Genomic DNA, 21,611 nt, shown 5'->3' with positions numbered 1-21,611 from the left:
GACAAATGTGCCCCAATTGTGGCCCGAAGAAATAGTGGCGCTCCTGAGGTAGGCCCCTCTTTTGTATTGTCCTAAATCACCGTTGATTGTAGAATAGCAGTAAGACGAGGCACCGGGGATAGCTAAGCACAAATGGGCTCGGGCGTGCATGGTGATGGAGGAGTGGTTCATCGCTGTCCGAATGCGGGAGGGTGCATGATTACAGCTATTATGAGCTGCTGGTACTCAGTCTAAGAACACAGTACTAAAACAGAACGTGCAAGGATTATGCAGATAAAGAAAATATGAGCATGTTCGAACGATTGGCCAGCCACTGTGTAATTGCATCAGGGTCAATTGAAAGTGTGTCGTAGCTAAACGACTTCAAAGACATAGCCGCAAATGCAGCCCCTGCCGGAACCTGGAAGTTTTCCCGGGCTGCTGGCGACAGACCTTAGCCGACGCCGCCAGCGCAGCTTGACATGGTTGCCTATGCATCACACGAGTGCATTTTTATTAACCGTCTCTTACTGCGATGCAACTGGTCTGAACGTTGATTCTTGCAAGGTGAAAGAGACACCTTGAATGGCAATAGCTGATGTCTTCGTAGTTGGCATAAGGCTTCTAGATAGTAGACCAGTCTGCGATCATCCTCTTTCCTAGTACCTACACGTAATTCATCTACTCGTGGGGATGGGATAACACAGCCGCTGAACTCCTAAATTGTGCTTGAGATATTATCATTGGCCGGATTGGGTCGAAACTTATCACCGAGCTGGCATAAGTCCATGAAGGAGATGTTCCCGGCTCGACTAGATCAAAGTTGGCTCGAATTGAACTAAGACATGTGTTCATTATACACCAAGCGGATCAGTCTCGCCGCAACCACGAGCCTCTCCGGGGTTGCATGTACTTGCATCACAAGCTTCAACAGCCCAAGGCGCCGATGGCTTGCTACTTGTTTGTACGACCATGCCGCACACATTCATTGAAGCCGCCCGGGCATCCAATGGGGATAGTATTGCGCTCTAGCACTTATAGAAACGACTCAGCTACCGTCATGATAAGACGGACGTTCTGACTGACGATGAGACTATCAGCATCAAGGCAAGCACCATAGATCCTTCATCATCTCCAATGCCTTGTTCGGTCAATGAAGAGCATGATGATTCGAACGGCCCGCCTCAGTTCCCTATGTCGCCGACGCCAAGTCCACCCGTTAACGATGGATATGCGACAAGGGGTGTGATGGGAGAATTGGCAAGCCCGGGAAGTAAGAACATTTAGGCCGGCGATATTTGACCGAACAGAGAAAGAGACACTGATGTACTGTTCTAGGTCGACTGCATCCTCGTGGCACCATGGGCGCACCAAAATTCTGCGCGACGTGCGGCTTCAGCACCGACGAACTACTACAGCTCTGCGAGAAAGCCTTGCAATTTCATCGGCACGACAAGATTGCCTGGAATACGTTAGTTAATAATAACCCTGCGGTATCTTCGCAGGAGAAGAATGCGGCCATGCTTAGGATCAGTCTCTGGGCGATCCGAGATTATGCATTGACTATGAGAAAGCGAATTGATAGCTGTGATGGTGAAAGAAGCATAGATGGCATCAAATTATTTGAACCACCGAACGCTGCTTCAAGTGACAGTTCCCGAAGGACTGCCTGCACTACTCCACGAAGCCATATGAACCAAACCTTTGGTGTTGCATGTTACCCTAAGGAGAACGAAAAATATTTGGGACGCAGCAGCGATCAAGAATATCTAGCACGTACATCCCTTACCGTATATCAAGCCGGCCTGCCCACTGCTTTCGATGTCCCGCCTACCTAGCGCCTGGGCGTTTAGCCCGAGACCGGCACTGCCCAGCCATTTCAAACGCAAGGCCCGAAACCAACCAGTGCACCATTATCTCGCAAGCCATCAATCCATCCGTCGCCATCCACGAAGACACCACTGACCAACCTGATCGACCTGTTTGGATTCACTTGATACGCGCTCGACAGTACGGATGCCGAGCAGAGGTAGTTGCGGACAGTAGTTGCAAGGGCAGTCCGGCTTGCATAGAGCATGGTTATGTCTGGTTAACTTTGGCCGCGACATTGGCCAGAGGCCAAGGCACCGGACAGCGGTTTGCGTAGGGGCAATTCATCATCTTTGTGGTCCACGGTTTCATCAATGGTTGATGGGTGGTCTCAGTTTGCCCGTCTGAGCGGCATGGTCCCGTGGCCTGACGCTCCTTTGGGCTCCAGGCTCCAGAGCTTAGTCTTAGGCAAGGCGGACCAGGCGGTGCTAACTTGAAAGCTGAGAGCGGATATGGCAGATTTCTTTTGGACAGGTTACTGGAGATGAAGAGGAAAGCTGCCGACGATGGGTCCTTGGACCACAGGAATCGTCGTGTCCAGCTTGAACAGGTCTGAAACACGAAAGTAAGGCACGGGACAGATTGTATTAGGGAAATAAGCCGCCCAGTAACACATCAACCAATCTGACCGTGGCTGTCCCGTGTGCTGAGAGTTATTGGGATGAAGTTGGCGGGAATCGGGTAATCAGAATCCGCGAGGCAGTAGTTGGGCCCATTAATGTCTTCTATCCAGATGCCGAGAAGATGGCCGCTTTTAAGAACGACGCGATAACGGAGATCAGCTATGTGCTCTCTCCTATCTAGAGGATTGAGTAAATCGTAAGGTATTTTTGTTTGGACTTAGGGAACAGCTCGGCACATCATAAGAAAGCATTATATGGATACAAGTAAAAAAATGTTACAATGCTTCAAGTAGTCGGCACTGTACTAGTAGTATGTAAACCAGAATGTGATGAGGTTAGCCCTGACTGCGGCTACTATATAGTAACGTCGCTTCTTTGTCCATATTATCCACTCTTGTCGGCCTGCTTGTTGCGCCACTGAGCAGCTAACAACTTCCAAACTTGTTGCAAATAAAATGACCCCACTTTCTGGACTCCATCATCGGCAAATCGAAGCATGCTCTCGATCGGCTTCTCTTGAGAATCGAGCAGGGGCCGTAGAAATGACTCAAACAACGGACGATGGCCCCTCGCCTTGGGAAGGAGAAGGTAAAGGTTAAAGACGAGTCTCGTCGATGCATATACCGGAATCAGCTCTAAGACGGAATGTGAAAGCGACTCGATGAACATCACTGTAGAAAGGATGGACCAGTACATCAACCATTCTCTCAGTTCCTCCGTGTTCGACGTTTTTAGTGCCTTGTATGTGGCAAGTAGGGGATAAAAGGGGACAGTGTCGATTTGAGGATACCAAGTATGTTATTCAGCATCATGTAGATCGAGAGACAGTTTCGATTTACTGGCATAAGATTTCATGTCAGCATTGGGCGCAGTCGAGATGGTCTTCTTATGCTACTTTTCGAATGCAAAACAGGATCTGATTTGCTCTCGTACTCCAAAGCTTGACATTCAAGCCCCTCAATTTTGACCTCCAGCACAGGATGTCTTCCAATTATTGTACCGCACAAGCTTGTCAGATAGACAGCTAGGTTATAAATTGGATCACAAGCATATCGGACACATATAGCTCCAGAACCGGCGGCGGATGACACGGATTTCCGAGGTCCTAAGGCGGAAGCTTGTAGGAAAGCAATATATGTACGAAGGACCTGAGAGACTCCAACTCCATTAGACTAGGAGTACAATACTCTAGTCATTATTATATGACATGTTTTGGTACAAACAGAATTCATGATTCCTGATGCACTTTTGAAGTCCACAACAAAATCAAACACCATGTGTTATACAACAGGATGTAGCCTGAATACGGTACTTGTATCTAGTTCCAGGCTGATTGGCTCGACTCCTCCTGAGCTTTGCCCGCTGGGAGCGTAGAGGCCGACCGGCTGATCAATTCATTGAGACGGACGTACTTTGGCGTTGAGACGCGGCACACAGGCCACACACCAATCCTTTTAGCCGATGGCGCAGCCACCACCCGCACGAATGCAGGTACAGACGCTAGTACAGACGCTGGGGCTTGCCTCGCGGCACCCACCGATGCAACCGTAGCACAGCTCGATCCCGACACCAGCGACCCCTACACCAGTGATCCGTACACCGATAGTGAGGTATATGCATTCACGCTTACTGATCATGGTGTCGCTGGAGCTCCAGATCAACCTGCAGAAGAAACTGTTGGAGAGGCCACGGGATAACCCACAAAAGGTGCTGTACAACATAGTCCGGGTGTTTTCACTGAGAATCCTGACTCTTTGAGTAATCATGACGACTTACCTTCGCTAAAAGAGTGGTTCCAGGACGATTTTGATGTTGACAATTTGCTAGATGACAGCCAGAGAGAAGAGTTGCTGACGTCCCTTGTGAAAGATTCTATTAGTTCTCCAGCGCAGAAGGTAACTCTTAGCTCTGATCAATGCCTAATCCGCCAGAGGTCAAAAGCCATGGTAGGTGACGCGGAAAGCCTGACTGCAGACAACCTTCTAACCCTAAGGAACAGCAGATCGTTGCAGATTCGAGACCGTAGCCAAAAGTGACTTTCCCAATCTAACCCAACCCCAGATCGTTCGTCACGAGCAACAGCGACTTCCATGGACGAGGCGCGACAGGACGGCGAACGACACAGCTAGCCTGTCGGACGTTCTGACTGACGATGAGACCATCAGCATCAAGGCGAGCACCATAGAGCCTCCATACTCCCCGATACACTGTCTGGTTAGTGAGGAGTCCAACGGCTCGCAGTCGTCCTCCATGTCGCCGTCGCCAACCCCACTCGCTGACGAAAGAAATGTGACAAGGGGCATGATGAAAGAATCGGCAAGCCTGAGAAGTAAGGGCATTCACACCGTTGATATTGGGTTGAATAGAGACAAAGTGACGCTGACATGATGTTCTAGGCCTACAGCCTCCTCGCGGCACTGTAGACCATGCTGCGAGTACGGATCGAGGAGAGGACTTCCAAGCCGGGTCGAGCAACTCCGCGCTTACAGAGCTGGGAGAGCGAATCGCGCACAAATCATGCACGACATGCGGCTTCGGCACCGATGAACTATTACAGCTCTGTGAGAAAGCGCTGCAATTCCATCGACACGACAAGATTGCCTGGAACACGTTAGTCAATGATAGTCATGCGGTGTCTTCGGAGGAGAAGAATGCGGCCATGCTGAGGATCAGTCTCTGGGCAATCCGAGACTATGCTATGACGATGAGGAGAAAGCGAGTTGATGGCGGTGCTGCTGCAAGAAGCAGGGACGGCTTGACCTTGTTCGGGCCACACAACACCTCTTCAAGCGACAGATCCCGAAGAACCGTCTGCACTCCTCCACGAAGTCACACGGACCACACTTCTGATGATGCGTTGTACCTCAGGGAAAAGGATGGTCATTTGGGACACACCAGCGATCAAGACTATGTAGACGGAGAGCCACGGCGAAGACCTGCCAAGAGACGACGTGTCATGTGTCATAAGCCTTGGAGTCCTCGACAGGAGCAGACTCTGCGTGCGGGGATGGAACAAGAGCAGAGCTGGGAAGATATAGCCACAAGACTGGACCGAACGCCTGGAGGAGTGAGGCAGCATTGGATGATGATGGAGCGCAGGTTCAGTCAGAGGAAGCGTGGAATTTGGAGACCATCGGACTGACGGGTCTCTATGTAATCGAACGAGAAGAGTCCATGGGTATACAACAGACAGGATGTAACAGCCAGGCAAAAATATACACCTGGAAGGTAGACCTGACAAATATGTAGAGAGATATACGACCATACTTTTCTTCCTCGAGGACCCTGTATTCCTGAGAGAAGATCAAGATTGCAGAAGTGGTCCATCACTTTGCCGTCACACCATCGCCCTTAGCAAGAAGGCAACTGTGCTCTATCCGTCGATCCTACGGCCGTATTTTTCAAGAATATAGGGTCTTACTAGAGGACTTAACTTCAGTGCGACATCAAACAGACTGTAACTCAAGAAAGTACTGAAATAATCAGTCGAACAATGGTGCATCTTGTCAGGGCTATAATTCGTTTACTGGTGTCACCATAGCGCTGGTCGTTGTGCTTTCTGCAGAGTCTACAATTACCGTCAACCTCAAGGCATACTTACCGGCGTAACAGTCATGCCGTATTTCGCGGCTTCCGAGCACTCTGTGTAGTCCCGAACGTGTTGAATATTTATATAAGATCACTTGCCCCCATGACCACCCCTGAGCAATAAATGAATCAATACTTGTTTTCTTTTCTTTTTTTAGATTTTTTTTTTCTAAGTAGAGTCGTAAGAAAACATTTCTGTCTTAACTGCTATGTTTTGTACATAATCAAATCGTCGCTATAGACGCTTCAGATGGAGAACAACCGCCAGACCTCCTATTGTCACTTCCTCCAGGTATGTATTCCCTGCGAACGTAATCCTTCATGCTCATTTCTGTCTAGAGCTTCGAATCATGATATACGACTATCTTGTACCCGGTGACATGCCTCTGAAGTTGTCGTGGACGCCGTCCAGTCGTAAGCGGAGCAATGAAATACGCGCCAAGGGTTGTTCGGTTTGATTCGGACCTGTCGCTGGCTCCATCAAGAATGTGAACCTCTTCTTCGAGCACATATCCACAGAAGCACGCATGAAAAAAAATTCAGACATTTGGATCGATACATGGAAAGCCACGTCGTGTTGGGAGGCACGGAACGGAAGCTACGTCTCTCAATTGATAGTGCCCTCGAAGGAGATGGGGCAGACTTGCTGCCATTGTCGTCCAACCCCCAGAAGCCGTCTCCTGTCGAACGAACGAAAAGTACGAAACCAACGAAGCGGACGCAGGCGCATATAGTCACAACGACATCTAATTGCTCGCATTACTGAGGGAGTTCGGAATACTGTTGCGTTGTTGTCTTTCCAGTAGTCATAAGCGAAGAAGTAGTTGTTTTCATCTTCGTGCTTTTGGAAGATGAATTGCAAAGGGATTTCTGACAGCTCATGATGAACTTGTAATGTCAGGGAACCTTCAAGCAATAGAAGAAAAGTCGTTGTCCGCCCGCACTTACTAAAAGACATTGTGGTTCATATATACTAGTACCTGCTATTTTGAAAAGGAGCCGCAACACGGACGTTGCCAATTGCCATATGAGACTCAGGAACGACTTTTGTGGTAAGAGAACACTGTTGTGTAACAAGGTCAAGATCGCGCTCGTCATCTGTCTCGGAGCCATTTTTGCATCCATGCTCAGGTGCACGACACATAAGTTGTGCCGACCCCACACGGATGCAGTCCAGTAATCCATCATGGTGGGTCCAAATTCTGCACTGGTCGCTACGCCTGTATCTTCCTCGAGCTCATGCCGCTACAAATTTACCCTTAGTTTCATCATATCATACTGCGTAATATGCTGATGCATCAGATTTGGGACAACAGCAGCACAAGACGCATATCTGCACCTTCCGCCCGCCGTGTCAACCTCATGCCTCTTCGTCGGAATTCTACTGCTGCCTGCCTGTTGTTATTCATCAAGAAGGAATACTACAACTCCAAATGTCTCGCATTGTTAGCTTTGTTTCTCTGGCGGTGAAGCGTCAAAAGTTAGAGAGCAATGTTGCTTCACCAAATGAGGAGGAGGTAGCACTGACGAGAAAGGAGGAAGTATCGGCGACGCAACCACCAGCGCCCAAATGTTATCCCTGTTAAATCGTGAAAGGGGAGCCATTGAGCTGGAAAATCTTGCTCAAACACCGAGAGCATCATCTCATCAGCCAAGAGCTAGCAAAATGCCAGATCGCATTGGAGCAGCTGCGTCGATGTCACCTCGTTCCATACCCGGCCCACGTCCCAATGCCAGAACAAGTGTTGAACGTCACTAATGGGCAAGAGCTGGCGCTCCTAGCCAATTTAGGCACTCAAGTACCACAGTGGACGCCGCCTTTTGATGTTGCAGATGGACCGTATGCTACGTTATGCATCGTCTTTGCTTTGACTCAAACACGAAATGTTCCTGTATCATCCAGACGTGGGTACAGTTTTGAATGAAGCAGCCATGCCAGCAGGGACATGCGTCTTTCGTGGCTTGTAGGCACATGCCGCGGGCACTGCAAGACGTCTTTCTCAGGGAACTCGACCCCTGCCTGCAGTATATCTTCTTCGTAATTGGCGTCTCCCGGAACATGACTGTACATTGACGCCGTAGTCCCCTTCCTTTGCCCATTCCACGATCGCTTGTTAGGCACGATATTGCCCAGCGGCTTCCGTCCTGCCTTGACGACAGAACGCTCAAAGTCAATCAGCATGAGCTCCCCTGTGTCGGTATTGCGTAGCACATTGGTACGACGCACGTCCCGATGCACCACGCACACCCGATGTATCGCCCGCAGACAACGTTTGACCTCACCAGCACGAACCGCTTCGTCAATCGGACTGCCATGCGAGAGAAGCAACAGGTATTCGATGTAGACCCGATGGTCGTAGTAATAAATCCTGCCCATGTCGCGAAGATCTAAAGCAGATACCGTGCCCTTGGCGACGAAAGTGTAGCCGTAAGCCATCAGACTAATTTTGAACAGCACGCCGCGAGATCCGCCCACATCTAGACGACTGATCCCGTGGTCGAGAGACTCCTGCAGCTGCTGAAATAGGAGCCGGAGGAACTCGTCACGGTCGATCAGATGATCAGCAGCTGCAAGGTTAGCCTGCCAGTGCAAGAGAACGTTGGGACAATTTGCGTCAAGCCGACCTCTTCTGACCAGTCCTAGATGACATCGCTGTGTGCAGTACTGTCGCTCTTGTGAAGCTTCCCTGCGCGGCGCTCGGCCAGAATGCGCTGGCTGCGCCGGGGACCTTGGCTCTGACTACTCGACCGCGGCTCAGACGGTGTCGGCGTGTCCGGCATCGGAGGCAAGGACTCATCCGACGAAGACTCGTCGTCCCGGTCCCTAAATCTTGGCTGCAAATCTGGACAGTCCTCTTCCTGAGCCCAACGTTTGGGTCTTGTTCGAGGCACGCGCGGTGACCGGCTGATGCCTGCATAAGTCGTCGGCGCATACAGCGAGCCGGAGCTTGAGCCGCTCGGAGCGTATCGCTCGTCTCGGGGAATAGATCGCAATGTCGTCTCAAAGTCCTCCGCCCATCGCCTCAGCCCCAAGATTACACGCTGCCGCTCATCCTGCGATCGAACATTGGGTGGGTTCCCTGGCGGGCCGAGAGCCATCAGGCTGAATGCCAGGTACTGGCCAACTGCGGTGCAAGCGTGGTGTTCCCCGATTGCGCTGCCACCTCAAAAGCGGGCTCTGCTAGATGGGTACAAGAGTGTGCCGGGTTCTCGCCAGTCTACTCGCAAGAATACAATGGTCTCGCCAGTAGTCAGCAACCCGTACTCGAGACCCCCCTCGATCATGTAGTTGTAGGTCTGTGTGATGGCCGCAGCGGTGAGCCTCTCGGCAGGGTCTGGAATCGACCGTCGGGATCGGCCGCGGTAGGTATTGTTGTGCGATTGACCACGTCTTTGAAGATATCCATGGGATGCAGACCGACACGCAGGTATGGAGCGGTCAGCTTGTGCGGGGCCTTGTATTTGGACACATACAGCATGGTACGCCGTGTGGAGAGCTCGTCGTCAAACTGGTATACGCATGACTGATTGGGGCGGATGCGTCCCGGATCTTTCCCTTGATCGGGCGTCTGTGGCGGTATCGATGAGGCCTGCCGGTCGACAACCTCCTCCGCAACATCGCTGATCACATTGGGGTGGTTCTCAAAGACAATGCCGTTACCGATCCCCAAACTCGTGCCGCACTTGGTCCACATCCCGCAATTGATCGAAAATCTCTCGCACTGGATCTTCGACGCTGTTGTGTAGGAAATATTCGAGCGTCTTTTCGCAAGATATCGGTCGCTTGGCAATTCGCTGGCCGAGGCTCGTCAAAAAGCCCCGAGATTCGAAACGCCGATCAGAGACCGGGAAGGTGCCGTAAAGGGCCCCTAGAGTGGTTCGCTGCTGCTCGAGAAAGTCGGGCCATGGGCGTAGGTTCTTTAGACACAGCTTGTTGAGCGGGTTTGTGATGGGCCCTTTCGAGGTGAGCTCCTTGTCGGTCTCGACGGCGAAGTGGCTGGCTACGAGCTCATGAGAGCTCATGAGTTGCGGCAATGTATTTATCCAAAGTTGTCCGTCGCGTCAACAATTCAGCCTCTTGTTGTCGTTCCTCCGCATCTTGTTGTCGTTTCTTGGCTTCATCAGCACGTCGCTTCTCATCGCGCTCTCGATTCTCGGCATCGCGTCGTTCACGTTCGGACGACCGTCTCTATGATTACATCTAGATTTTTCGACAAGACCAACAATGCAGTTTGCAGTCTGCACAACGCAAACGCACGAGGATCATACTTCTGGGCCGTATCTTGAAGTGTCCCTATCGCCTAGGCGGCGGCGGCCAGGATTTCAGGAGTACTCGATTGATTCATCGTCTCAACTTTTGAGTGGACAATGTTTACGTGCGAGTTGCCGGCGACAATGTGGGTTAAAGTAGGCGGAATATTAGTCTAGTCTAGCCTGCCAATCACGGTCCGTGGAGATCAATCACTACGAGCTCCGCGCTAGCCACTTTTCGAAAGGTTCTGTAATATGTACATACTTAGAATTAGGTAGAGTGCGGTAACGGAGCACGTAATTGCTTACCAACATTACTATCTTATCAGTCCACGTTGCGCTGAATCATGCCTATCAACTACTTTGTGTGAGTTACGAAGCGCTTCGTCTGTCCTACCCTCTTTTATATAATTTTTATGGTCATTTAAGCAACGTCACAGTCATATGGGGTCCGTGGTCAGCCTGAAAAAGCCCTTGCAATGGGGCAGAGTGGGCATGCCTGCAGCTTATCCTGGTTGGTGGCAAGCTCGGCGCCGACTGCTGGAGAACTTAGAGCTCCCTTCTAAGTACTATTTGGATTGACAGCCTGAGTTGATGTTCTTACTCAGGTCCTGCAATAGCGTGGATAGGCACGTGCGCAGGCTGGAATGTACGTATGTATGTAGATACTGATACCTCCAAAACCCAGCGATGTATGGCTCTGGGAGGCGTGGTTTGCCCTAAAGGTAAGAAAGTGTACATGGGGCAGGCATCAATTCGACGACAACGTATTCTAGCGCTCTTTTACGTTGGTAGCTGTCACACAGCCTGCAGTGCGCTAAATTTGGCAGTCACACAATCTATTACCGATGCATATAAGCATAGTCTCCCCCCGCCCTTAGCGCAAATGAAAAGCTTTTGATCCTGCAAGCTTCGCCTCCCTCTGCTGACAGAATTTCTGTCTGTCAAACACTTACTTTCGTTACATACAGAAGGGTTTAGTATCAGTTTACAGCAATATTGCCATGGCGGGGCCACGCAAAGCTATTGAATTGATGCTTTGCACTTGCGAGAAACCGTACATGCGTGTCGCAGACTACGGACTAGAGCTTGACGAGGCGATTCCTGTTGCAGACCGGATGCATGCTCTTCTTGAGCATGATTATCAATGGAGATGGCCCGACAACAGCCACCATCTGGCGAATTGGGTAGATGATCCTAGCAAACGTGCCAAAAAATCGGAAGAGGACACCACAACATACGCAGAAAGAGATAGCAGAAGGAACTTTGTACGAGAGTTCATAACAAACGAGCAGGCACAATGGCTCCGCTGTGCCGTCATCACCAGTCGTGCACTGGAGTATCTCCAAGCTTGTCGGCGTCAAAAACTGATCTTACAGGGGCTGTCCCCCAGCGGTCAGGACTACAGTTTTGAGCCGAGACTTTTTTACCAGTATATATGGATATGCCTCAACCAAGGGACCGGGACACGACTTTGGGAATCAGCACCACTAATGTTTCTAATTCCCGAAACTGAGTCAGATTCAGGCGATCTGGTTGTCTTGACAGCTCAGAAATTGTTGGAAGTTACGATCCGGAATTGGGAGCAGGGCATGGATTTGGGAAGCATATTTCCAACACTATCATTAGACGATGTGCTACCGTTACCACACGACGCAGAACCCCAGATAAATGATCAAGGCTTAAACAAGGCCATATCAAATTGAAGACCAGATTCAACTGCAGCGCCAATTTCCGATGAGATCACAAGGCACGACCCAATGGGCAACACTGGAACACATGGGAAACCAATCATGAGGAACAGAAGACTCAGGAACACGATTAGACAAGGGATGAAGACACCCATGAGGGGTCACGTAACATGGTCAGTTATAATTAGTGTGTCTATAGTGAGCAACAGTGATTAGAGGATACCAGTGAGGGCATGAAAGAAGGCGTCTCCTATTCTACACAGACATTCATTACCTTGATGATCAAAGCTCAAGCATGTATCTTACCCATAGGTGAAGCCTATACTAATTGTCACAATACACAACTTACGGCCCAATTAATGCTCATGGCTTACCGGATGCGGAACGTGTTAGTATTATACTAATCACCTCATACTAGTGAAGCTTCGCAACCTCATGACAAGACCTGAGTAAAAGGGGCAAGACGCCCGACCTGACAGTCGACCTTGCCACAACCCATTGTAAGACACGAGCCGGTACTGTGTAATTCCTGGTCCCAGTGCCGGGCCCCGTAACAGCTTCAAGGGTCCGTCTCTGCGGAACATTGCCTTGAATTTTGCCGGTGAAGAAATCGTCGTAGCGATCGGTCACAAACGATTCGTCGAAAGCCTGTCTCGCATATTTGCATCCTTCATCAACTGGTTGGCGGACGCTATGAGACCAAAGTAGATCATCGGGCTGTCCTTGTTGCTATTGATCGATGCGGCCAGATATGTGGGAATCTTGGATTGGGCGGCCATGTGCAAGTACTTAGGTCCCGACCGCACGGGCTCCGAGGTACAAGCGCTATTCTATCCCGACAAGGAATCTCTCCAAGCCGTGTCAGCTAGACGTCGCGCCGGATTCCTAGATGGGCTGAACAGCACGGCTTAATGGAATCTATATAGTTACATCACTCATGAGCCGCAGCTGCACTTCCCCAGCGTGCAACGAGTCGTGAAACTATCGCGAAGCAACGGCCAGGTTTTACATCAAGTGATGCGTCACGTAGTAGATTGGCTCAATCCACAAGCTCCATCGTCATCGCCCGAAGGGATAACAACAAGCCCCCCTTGTGCAACGACCTTATTTCGCTCCTTCCGAATCATATCGACTCCGTCCGCGTGAGCAAAGGCAGGCAGAGCAGTTACGACTGGAGCCAGCTGTCCTCAAACGCCTCGCAAGCCGTTGCCGTTCTGCTGCACCTGTAAAATAACGTCTAAGAGGTCTGCATTATAGAACAGCCAGAGCAGGGGTGACAGCGAAGAGCCCTGTGGGATACCGTATTTGAGCTCTATCCAGGAGGATTCACCCTCCGGGAGCTTGAGCTTCGTGCGCCTGCCCCGTAGCCAGTTCCGTAACCAGATCACTATAGGTGCCGGGAGCCGCCTGCGGGCTAGGCATTCAATCAGCCTGTCGTGGTGTACGTTGTCAAAGGCACCTGACGCGTCCAGCATCAACAGCGTGGCTACCTTGTGGTCCCCTTTGTCGGCTTCCCCGTGGGCCTTGTAGACCCTTTCAAGCAGGGTATGTATGGCGTGTTCCGTGGACCAGGTCTTCCGGGCCCCTATGTGGTCTTCTGGTAGTAGGTGGTGTTCCTCGACATAGAAGCTTATCCGCTCTGCTATAGCTGACTCCAGAGCCTTGCCAATGGTTTCTAGCAGCGCTATAGGCCTGTACGCCTTCGCTTTACTATAATCGTCCTTGTTGGGCTTCTTCAGGACCACAGTGATGGAGTCCCTAAAGGGGCATATGCCCCTAAAAAGGCAGTAGTTAAAGAGTGGCTGTAATAGCGGTAGGAGGAGGCCCATCGAGATCCGGAGGATGTGGTTAGGTATCCCCGACGGTCCGGGGGCTTTATACGGCCTAGGTCGTAAAATAGCCTGTCGTACCTCGTCCCGTGTTAAGGGTGGGCATGGAAGATCTTCGCTAAAGGACAGCTGATCCGGGTGTGTCCCGGGTATCGGTGGTGGTGTAGGGAAAAAGACCCTACTGAGCGCAGCTACCTTACCATCGTATGTGTCTTGTCCCTCTATTATAGGCGTGACCCTCTGTTGTGCGGCTCCCAGACCCCTGGATCGGGTCCATTTGACTAAGTCCCAGAGGCCCTTAGGTCCCTCTGATGCGGCCTTGTTCACCTTTTCTCGGTACGCCTCTTTAAGTGCTTTGGCTACCGCAACCCCCTTCTGGTTGCGTGATTTCCTGTAGGACTCCCAGTCCCGCGGGTCTTTAGTGCGTTGCCATACCCTCCGGAGTCGATGGGTCTTTTGGCACTTGGCTTTACACTCTGCTGTGAAGCCTGGGGTGTGCCAGACTACAGGCTCTGTAGTGGGCACGGTGTCCTCTATCGTGGTTGTTAGGGCATCAACTATCTCGGTCATCAGTCTTGCCACATCGTCGTCGGTCAGCCTCCCTTGCAGCCGAGGTAGTCTCTCCTGGAGTCTATCGCAGAAGTCGTTTATTGGGGTGTTCTTCCAGAGCTTGATAGGAGGCCTTTTGGGGGCTTGTAGTGGCTGAAGGTCTAGGATAGTGTGTATCGGCCAGTGGTCTCAGGGATGGTCTCAATGATAGGCAGGGACATGTCGCATGGGCAGTCAGATGATGAGAGGAACCTGATGAAACTGCAGCACGACTAGTCCAGCGGGAGGTAAAGCTGTTAAGATCTGGTAGGAAAGTCGACCTGACAAGTCCAGGATGGTTGCTCGATGGGAGGGAACCCCTCCCATTTCGACCTCGGGGCATCTCTTTCTCGCTCGCAGCTAGGCCCAAGCTCCGTGGTGGCTATGTACTTCTGCGTGCGACTCGAAAGTATATAAGACAGCGCAGCTCTCTCTTGTTTCTTTCCAGAGTCGCTTCATGTTTTACTTGCTGCACCACCTCAACAGTCCCATAAATAGTCCCAAAGATCCCTCAGACGTCCTGACTGTATGCGCTGCACGCTCAAAACCCACGAAAATCAGTCTACGCAGCTCTGTTTCGACATGGATCACATCTCGATTGTGTCCTTCTATTTGGTGGTAGTTATGCTGCTGGTTATGATTCTAGGAGAAGATGAAGAGCGCACCACATTTTGTCTCGACGACGTCGCCTCTGACATCGCGACGAGGTTTCTTCTGATATCGACGAGGTTTCTTCTGACATCGATGACGTTTGCTCTCTGAGTAGCAATGAGCGCACTCCTGTCGACGTTCCTACTACTCATAACGTCAGTTTTAGGTACTTTTCTGACGGTTCCCAACTGCGACAGATCTTCGAGTGCGACTGTGACGCCGGTTCGGAAGTAGGTTTGTTTCATAAACAAGGGATGAGGGAGAAACTAACCGCGTGTTCCAGATCGTGTCGGACTGTCAATTCGTGGCCAAGACGGATGACTTGGTTCGCGAGAGCTTCGAAATGCCGCCAAACTTTGCCTTTATAGAGTGCCATGACGCTCGACGGGGACAGTTCCTGGTTTACACGGTGACTTCCCGCATGCTCCTGCATCAAGTGGAAATTTTTGATCGAATGTCCATCAATCGGTCTGGGGAAGCTCTACCATTCATCATTATTGCGCCGAATGGTCACGCGATAGAAATCGAGGACTGCATCAGCGAAGAGGATGTGAGGTCCCTGGCTGAGAGAATCAAAGATACAAGGGCTGAGGTATATGGTATTTCAAGATCAGCAGGGTCCAAAGTACGTCGCGTGCGGGATTTTGTCTAAGAGGATACATGGGTTGGTTCTTGTGATACGGTGATATTCGTCCTGATACTATCACATTGCAGACACAAAGAGCTGCCGCGGATACGAGCTGCAAAATTGCAAGCGGCTAGAGCTCCAAGACCACAAACGTCCCGATGCTGGTTTGTCTCTACATAGGTCCGCCATGCGTACAGGCGGCGAAAGATGGACGCTGGGCCAGTAACATTGATTAGAGAGCCCATTAGTAGGCTTAAATATCACAAAATGTAAAATTAGCAAGGACATGACAAAAATACCAATGTTCTTGTCCGACCCTTGCAATGCTTAAACCCAGAACATAGAAACATCGGGCCCAAGACGCCTGCCCCTATCAGACGCTGCCTATGAAGCCCCGAGAGGCGAAGTGCTGGAAATGCAAAGTAGCTGATGAGGATATCTCTTTATCCTTCCTACGTCTATCTTTATCTACCAAGTCTGCAACCTTGTGGTGTAGCAAGAGCCCGAGCGTGAGCTTGAGCTTTTCGGCTCTTATCACGGATGGCTCTTTGGACCTGAAAATGTCAGAATTCTCGTTCGACCATGAAATATGAAGGGATGGATGCACACAAGTTTATTTGAAATCCGGTAACTTCTTCAGGTCTTTAGGCACATGTACCTCCATTTCCATCCGGTTATCAATGGCATTGTGGTATATGAGCACACTGAGAACATTCGCCTTCTTGCCAAGGGCTTTGGCCTTACGCTTAAGCGATGGGCCACTTCTGCTCATCTTGATTCTCTGCGGCCTGGTATGCATGTTCAAAATTGGCTAGCCCAGGTTGATATCGGCACGACCTTTGGCAAGGCCAAGAGTGAACACGAATTTCGTACCTCATAAAGAGCACGCCCGGTTGCATATGGAAAAAAGACAAAGACAAAAAGAAAAAGAAAAAGAAAAAAAATAAAGAGGAAGCTTATTGCGTAGACATGACCGACAACCTGGGGCCGTGGGAACTGACATACTAACGATACGGATGGCCGATTTCTTGTGTGGAAAGGGAGAAGTCGGTACTTACGAGCATCAAGGAACGTAAAGCATCAAGGAATGTAAGAGCATGAAGGAACACGAGAGCGTCGGGGAACCCCAGCTACGAGCATCAGGGGTGTCAAGCAGGTTTGACGGGCGCAAAGTGGCAGATTGATAATAAGTGCGTCGGCATAGGAATCTATGACAAGTGCCGTCATTCCCAACCTGTCTTGTGCAAGACTGTCAAGGTGTTGCCAGTATTCGGCCCACTACCTCCTGCTGGTATCCACTCGTGCGACCAGTGTCATAGCCTGGCACGGTTGAAGTAAATCCAAGCCACATCGGGATCCGGACGAATATCAATCGCTCTATTCCAGTATCGATCCATGCCATGGCATTTCCGAGTTTCAGGTTGACCTGTTTGGAGTCAAGAACGAGAATATGCCGGAACAGATTTTGGCGTCACCATTACCGTCCCTTGATAGGTCACATCAAATATACCAGCCACTTCAATGGCAAGGGTACCAAGTCAGTCAGGCGAGCAAACAAGAGATGACGAATAGGACCAACAAATAACGGATAGGACGGAGATGGCGGAGATGACAGATAATGGACAGGGTTTGCAACAGGAATGTCATGTGGGATATTGATCCAAGCCCCTGAAACGAGGTAATGCAACTTACATGACGGCATCAGGAATACCAGTGGGAGCCCATTCTTGAACGAGTCACCTGCGACTGGAGTGAGCCAATGCCAAGTAAGAACACACAAGAGAAGCATGAACTCGCAGGAGAAACAATAGCCCGAGTAGGACCCTTGTCTTGGGAATAGCGAAGACCGAATCCTCCATGGCTATTAGAGCACGATGACTACTCTATGTATGAGTCCCCGGCTGGCATAGTAGTGTAGCCCCGGATCGGTTCTCATGGCAATGCCCGATGGCTGGCTAGAACCGGTCAAGTGTTTCATCAGTCGTTCATGCTTTGCAGTCGTCCAAGGAGGTCGGGCCGCGCAATCGTCACTGGCAGTTACCTGTTGTGAGATGGAGGACGCAAGGGCCACTAGTCTATGGGGGCAGGGTGAGATGAGGGACCCACTGTGGGACAATATATAAGGGCATCGCTCGTCCCATTATTTTCCCTTTCTTTCTTTTCTTTTCTTCTTCACGCCCGTGTCGTCCGCCTGTGAAGAAGCTTAAAGCCTCCAGGTTGTATTGCCCTGAACCGATGTCCACACCGGCAGGATGCCCCTAAGACCGATGACCACTCCGGCAGGAAGAATACCCCTAAGACCGATGACCACTCCGGCAGGAAGAATACCCCTAAGACCGATGACCACTCCGGCAGGAAGAATACCCCTAAGACCGATGACCACTCCGGCAGGAAGAATACCCCTAAGACCGATGACCACTCCGGCAGGAAGAATACCCCTAAGACCGATGACCACTCCGGCAGGAAGAATACCCTTAAGACCGATGACCACTCCGGCAGGAAGAATACCCTGACAATCCGATGTCCATACCGGCAGGATGCCCCTAAGACCGATGACCACTCCGGCAGGAAGAATACCCTGAAAATCCGATGTCCACACCGGCAGGATGCCCCTAAGACCGATGTCCACTCCGGCAGGAGACCCGTCGAGCTTGCACGCTCAAAGGCCGAGGAGACCCTGTCATCCAGCTGGTCTGACTGACTTCCTCAGTCTCTCTCTGTCTTTTGTTCTTTCGGATCCCAGGAATGCGCGGCGACACGAGTGGGCGATTGCGAGGCGTGGCTCGTTATCGTTTTGCGCATTTCCCGGCCCGAGCCCGAACCCAAGCAGAGAGAGTACAGTCGAAATCGTCCTGACTTCTTGGAGACATGTTGTCTTCCGCTAGTGATGCGTGCAGGAACCTTGACGGGGGTCGCAGATGTCCACTCCTGTGTACCGGCCAGCGAAGACGGCCTCTGCAACCTGTCCGTGGTGCTGGCTACGAACCTGTTAATCCTAGCCGAGACTCTGTTTGGTAGTCTTGACAAGATGACAGAGCCAATGCAGAGACGCAGTAGATAGTCAAGTAGTGAATACAAGAGACGTGTCTTTCGACACAGATTCCAACACAGAGCTTCCACTACAGACATGTCACTACAGAGATTCCACTACAGAACTTGCAGTACCCAGAATATGCACAGCCTCATCTTGTGTCGTTGCCATACATGCTTATCTAGTTTGTCTAGTTTGTCATGCTCACTTCGTAACGTTTCCGTGTCTGTGACCATGACAAGACTGATGTGTGATCTGCTACTGTATCAGTGAGTCCTGCGCAGGATCAACCATATCAGTGTATACGGTGTATCTGCCTGCTTCTGCTACTGCTGCCCATCTTGGTGCCTATCTCTGGATCCTGCCTGCGACTGAATGCGTCGTCTTTCGGTACGGTATTGTCACTGTACAGACAGTATTGTAATGTTACGACTGTAAGCATAAAGTCGATCGAGGGACGCATTTGGTAATGGAGCAGATTCGTACCAGGCCTACTGCTTGTCGACAGTTCCAGCCGAACATCGACATCCAGGCTGTGGAGAGAGGGGGCCCAGAATTGGCATCTCAGGTTGCCTAGACATGCTAGAAACAGGCTAGTCCTAAATCATGTCCAGTCATGACACGAAACCTCGGGGGGTCGCGCACCATTTCTGTACACTCGGTCGGGAACGAGTCGTGTCTGCTTCTCGTCAGGCCGAAAATGGGCTGTCGCAATTTGTCGCGATCGTTTCGGGTGGCTGGCAGGCCTGGTTTTTAAATCGTGCTTTTCGTCAGTGGCCTCTTTCCGGCCGTCCCATTCTCGACAGGGAGTACAGAAGAGGCGCATCGGTCGGCTTGTTGTGGGGAAAAACGGCTACGCGACGCCCGCCCACTTTGACGCGACCAAATAGTGGTCAACGCTATACCTGATTGAGGACAGCGCGACAAATCCATACGCCTCCAAAGTGGTATGCAAATGCGCAAACAAAGCTTGAAGCAGGACTGCACCGACGTTCAAAAGCGTCCTGGTGGGGTCTGAACCAGAACCAGAATGATCGGACGTCTATGGTCGTGTTTGATCAATGGACGTCCTTCGCTCATTTTTGGATTATTCTCATTCTGATTTCTTTCATGATTGTACGGAAGCAGAACCAGCTAAATATAGTATTGGTGCAATGTCTCCACACTTGATCCACGTTGCGTGCAGGACCACGAAATCGGCCACTCTAGCTGTCTCCACAATCGGCGGCTAATAGGCCCACGGGTACCCGTGGCTGCAAAATTCCACGGACCCGTGGCGACAGCCAATTAAGCTTAGCGCCATTTGATTTTCTATGCCAACCCGCACAGAATCAACCTTGAAGTGCCGTGTACCTTTCGACCTTTCCTTTGTGTTGCAAAATTGATCGCCTTTAGAAACAACATCCTTTGATTATTGTAGCTATTTGGCGTCCTAGGGTCTTGATTTGGAGCGGCTAGCCCTTTTGCCTATTGTTAATTCGTAGCCATTAGATATGAAGCTATCTCTTACACGAAGTTGCTTTTTTGAATCACCTAACGCGTCGCGTCTGAACGTAGTAACATCCAAATCATATCTTCTACTGTGAGACATTTTGAACCGTGACTTACACTATAACCAAGATGAATACCGTCCAAAGCCAACAGGCAGCTTCATTCCCCAACGACTGTCTTCCTCCAGAAGGCGACTACAATAGTCGAGAGAGCTTAGTCCAGGCGATCAACACTTGGGCATCTACAAAGGGTTACGCATTCGTAACTGGAAGATCAACCAAAGAGAAGACGGGTAGATATACTGTCACATACGCCTGTGATCGTTTCTATCACCCCCCAAAATCGTCCAAGGAACGGCAGCGCAAAACCACTAGCAGAACAACCGGTTGCCCATTCTCGATACTAGCAAAGGAAGCTCAGAACGGGACCTGGACCATTCGGCATCGTCCTGATAAACGATTCTCCGTTCATAACCACCAACCCAGTCAACGTCCATCTGCACATCCAACCCACCGAGCACTCTCTACACCGGATATAACGCAAATCCAAAACCTCAGGAATGCTGGAATAGCTCCCAGAGACATCAGAACGTATATGCGCCAGAATACAAGCTCAATTGCAACGCAGCAAGATATCTATAATCGTATCGCTGACGCTAAGCGGGATCTTTGCGAAGGTCAAAGCACTATTCATGCACTTGCGGACCAGCTATTCATAGAAGGCTTCTGGAGTCAATTCCAGACAAACTCAGATGGCCGAGTTACAGCAGTTCTATTCGCCCACCCGCAATCATTAGGATATCTTCAAACTTATCCAGATATTCTGATCTTGGACTGTACATATAAGACGAACAGATATGGAATGCCACTCCTGGACATTATTGGAGTTGACGCCTGTCAACGATCATTCTGCATTGCATTTGCTTTTCTCGATGGCGAAGCTGAGTCGGATTTCTTTTGGGCCCTAGACCGCCTCAAGTCACTTTACCAACTGTGTAATGCCCGGACGCCCTCCGTTATACTAACGGACCGCTGTATAGCATGTATGAATGCTATTGGTACTTGCTTCCCAACCGCAAACTCGTTATTATGCGTTTGGCATGCAAATAAGGCTGTTCTTCGGTACTGTAAGCCCACCTTTACGGAGAACGAAGAATGGAACGAGTTTTTCAAACATTGGCATGCAATTATTGGGTCGCCGGATGAAGAGAGGTTCAATGAACGTCTGCTCCAGCTCGAGAAGAAGTATCTTCCCACGCATCTTGACGAAGTTGGATATATAAAGAAAACCTGGCTTGATCCTTACAAAGAGAAGCTTGTGAAAGCTTGGGTTAATCAGCACCCTCACTTTGACAACGTTGTTTCTTCACGAGTTGAAGGTATCCATTGGCTC

The 21,611-nt window shown here is 50.4% G+C and overlaps 7 protein-coding genes across 7 annotated transcripts; 3 read left to right on the top strand and 4 right to left on the bottom strand.

Annotated features, from left to right (window-relative positions):
- Positions 1–2,963: 2,963 nt before the first annotated feature.
- Positions 2,964–3,233, bottom strand: BKA67DRAFT_494693 (TB2/DP1/HVA22-related protein; the record flags this gene model as incomplete). The annotated part of the gene is made up of 1 exon (XM_046097017.1): positions 2,964–3,233. A coding segment is annotated over one exon (270 nt), but the record flags the coding sequence as incomplete, so codon positions are not given.
- A 1,146-nt stretch (positions 3,234–4,379) lies between these two features.
- Positions 4,380–5,791, top strand: BKA67DRAFT_569646 (uncharacterized protein). Its single transcript, XM_046103119.1, has 3 exons — positions 4,380–4,417; positions 4,471–4,800; positions 4,868–5,791. Exons 1-3 carry the CDS (start codon positions 4,387–4,389, stop codon positions 5,611–5,613), a joined length of 1,107 nt encoding a protein of 368 aa, XP_045957711.1. The 5' UTR covers positions 4,380–4,386; the 3' UTR covers positions 5,614–5,791.
- Positions 5,792–7,954: 2,163 nt separating this feature from the next.
- Positions 7,955–10,082, bottom strand: BKA67DRAFT_593316 (uncharacterized protein; the record flags this gene model as incomplete). The annotated part of the gene is made up of 6 exons (XM_046104935.1): positions 7,955–8,011; positions 8,074–8,771; positions 8,801–9,216; positions 9,253–9,356; positions 9,446–9,700; positions 9,744–10,082. The coding sequence occupies 6 exons, from the start codon at positions 10,080–10,082 to the stop codon at positions 7,955–7,957; spliced, it is 1,869 nt and encodes a 622-aa protein (XP_045957710.1).
- A 911-nt stretch (positions 10,083–10,993) lies between these two features.
- BKA67DRAFT_569606 (uncharacterized protein) lies at positions 10,994–12,357 on the top strand. Its single transcript, XM_046103118.1, has one exon. The coding sequence runs from the start codon at positions 11,315–11,317 to the stop codon at positions 12,014–12,016; it is 702 nt and encodes a 233-aa protein (XP_045957709.1). The 5' UTR covers positions 10,994–11,314; the 3' UTR covers positions 12,017–12,357.
- A 2,643-nt stretch (positions 12,358–15,000) lies between these two features.
- Positions 15,001–16,577, top strand: BKA67DRAFT_647325 (uncharacterized protein; the record flags this gene model as incomplete). Its single annotated transcript, XM_046105950.1, has 5 exons — positions 15,001–15,125; positions 15,236–15,299; positions 15,353–15,694; positions 16,042–16,259; positions 16,346–16,577. The coding sequence occupies 5 exons, from the start codon at positions 15,001–15,003 to the stop codon at positions 16,575–16,577; spliced, it is 981 nt and encodes a 326-aa protein (XP_045957708.1).
- A 613-nt stretch (positions 16,578–17,190) lies between these two features.
- On the bottom strand, positions 17,191–17,528 carry BKA67DRAFT_569599 (uncharacterized protein; the record flags this gene model as incomplete). The annotated part of the gene is made up of 1 exon (XM_046103117.1): positions 17,191–17,528. Exon 1 carries the CDS (start codon positions 17,484–17,486, stop codon positions 17,193–17,195), a length of 294 nt encoding a protein of 97 aa, XP_045957707.1. The 5' UTR covers positions 17,487–17,528.
- An 874-nt stretch (positions 17,529–18,402) lies between these two features.
- Positions 18,403–18,797, bottom strand: BKA67DRAFT_569594 (uncharacterized protein; the record flags this gene model as incomplete). Its single annotated transcript, XM_046103116.1, has 1 exon — positions 18,403–18,797. A coding segment is annotated over one exon (384 nt), but the record flags the coding sequence as incomplete, so codon positions are not given.
- Between the last annotated feature and the right edge of the window lie 2,814 nt (positions 18,798–21,611).

The sequence above is a fragment of the Truncatella angustata genome, assembly GCF_020726525.1.
Source record: "Truncatella angustata strain MPI-SDFR-AT-0073 chromosome Unknown BKA67scaffold_5, whole genome shotgun sequence".
Taxonomy (NCBI): domain Eukaryota; kingdom Fungi; phylum Ascomycota; class Sordariomycetes; order Amphisphaeriales; family Sporocadaceae; genus Truncatella; species Truncatella angustata.
Note: the sequence above shows the minus strand (reverse complement) of the source record. Positions and strands in the feature narration are given on the sequence as shown.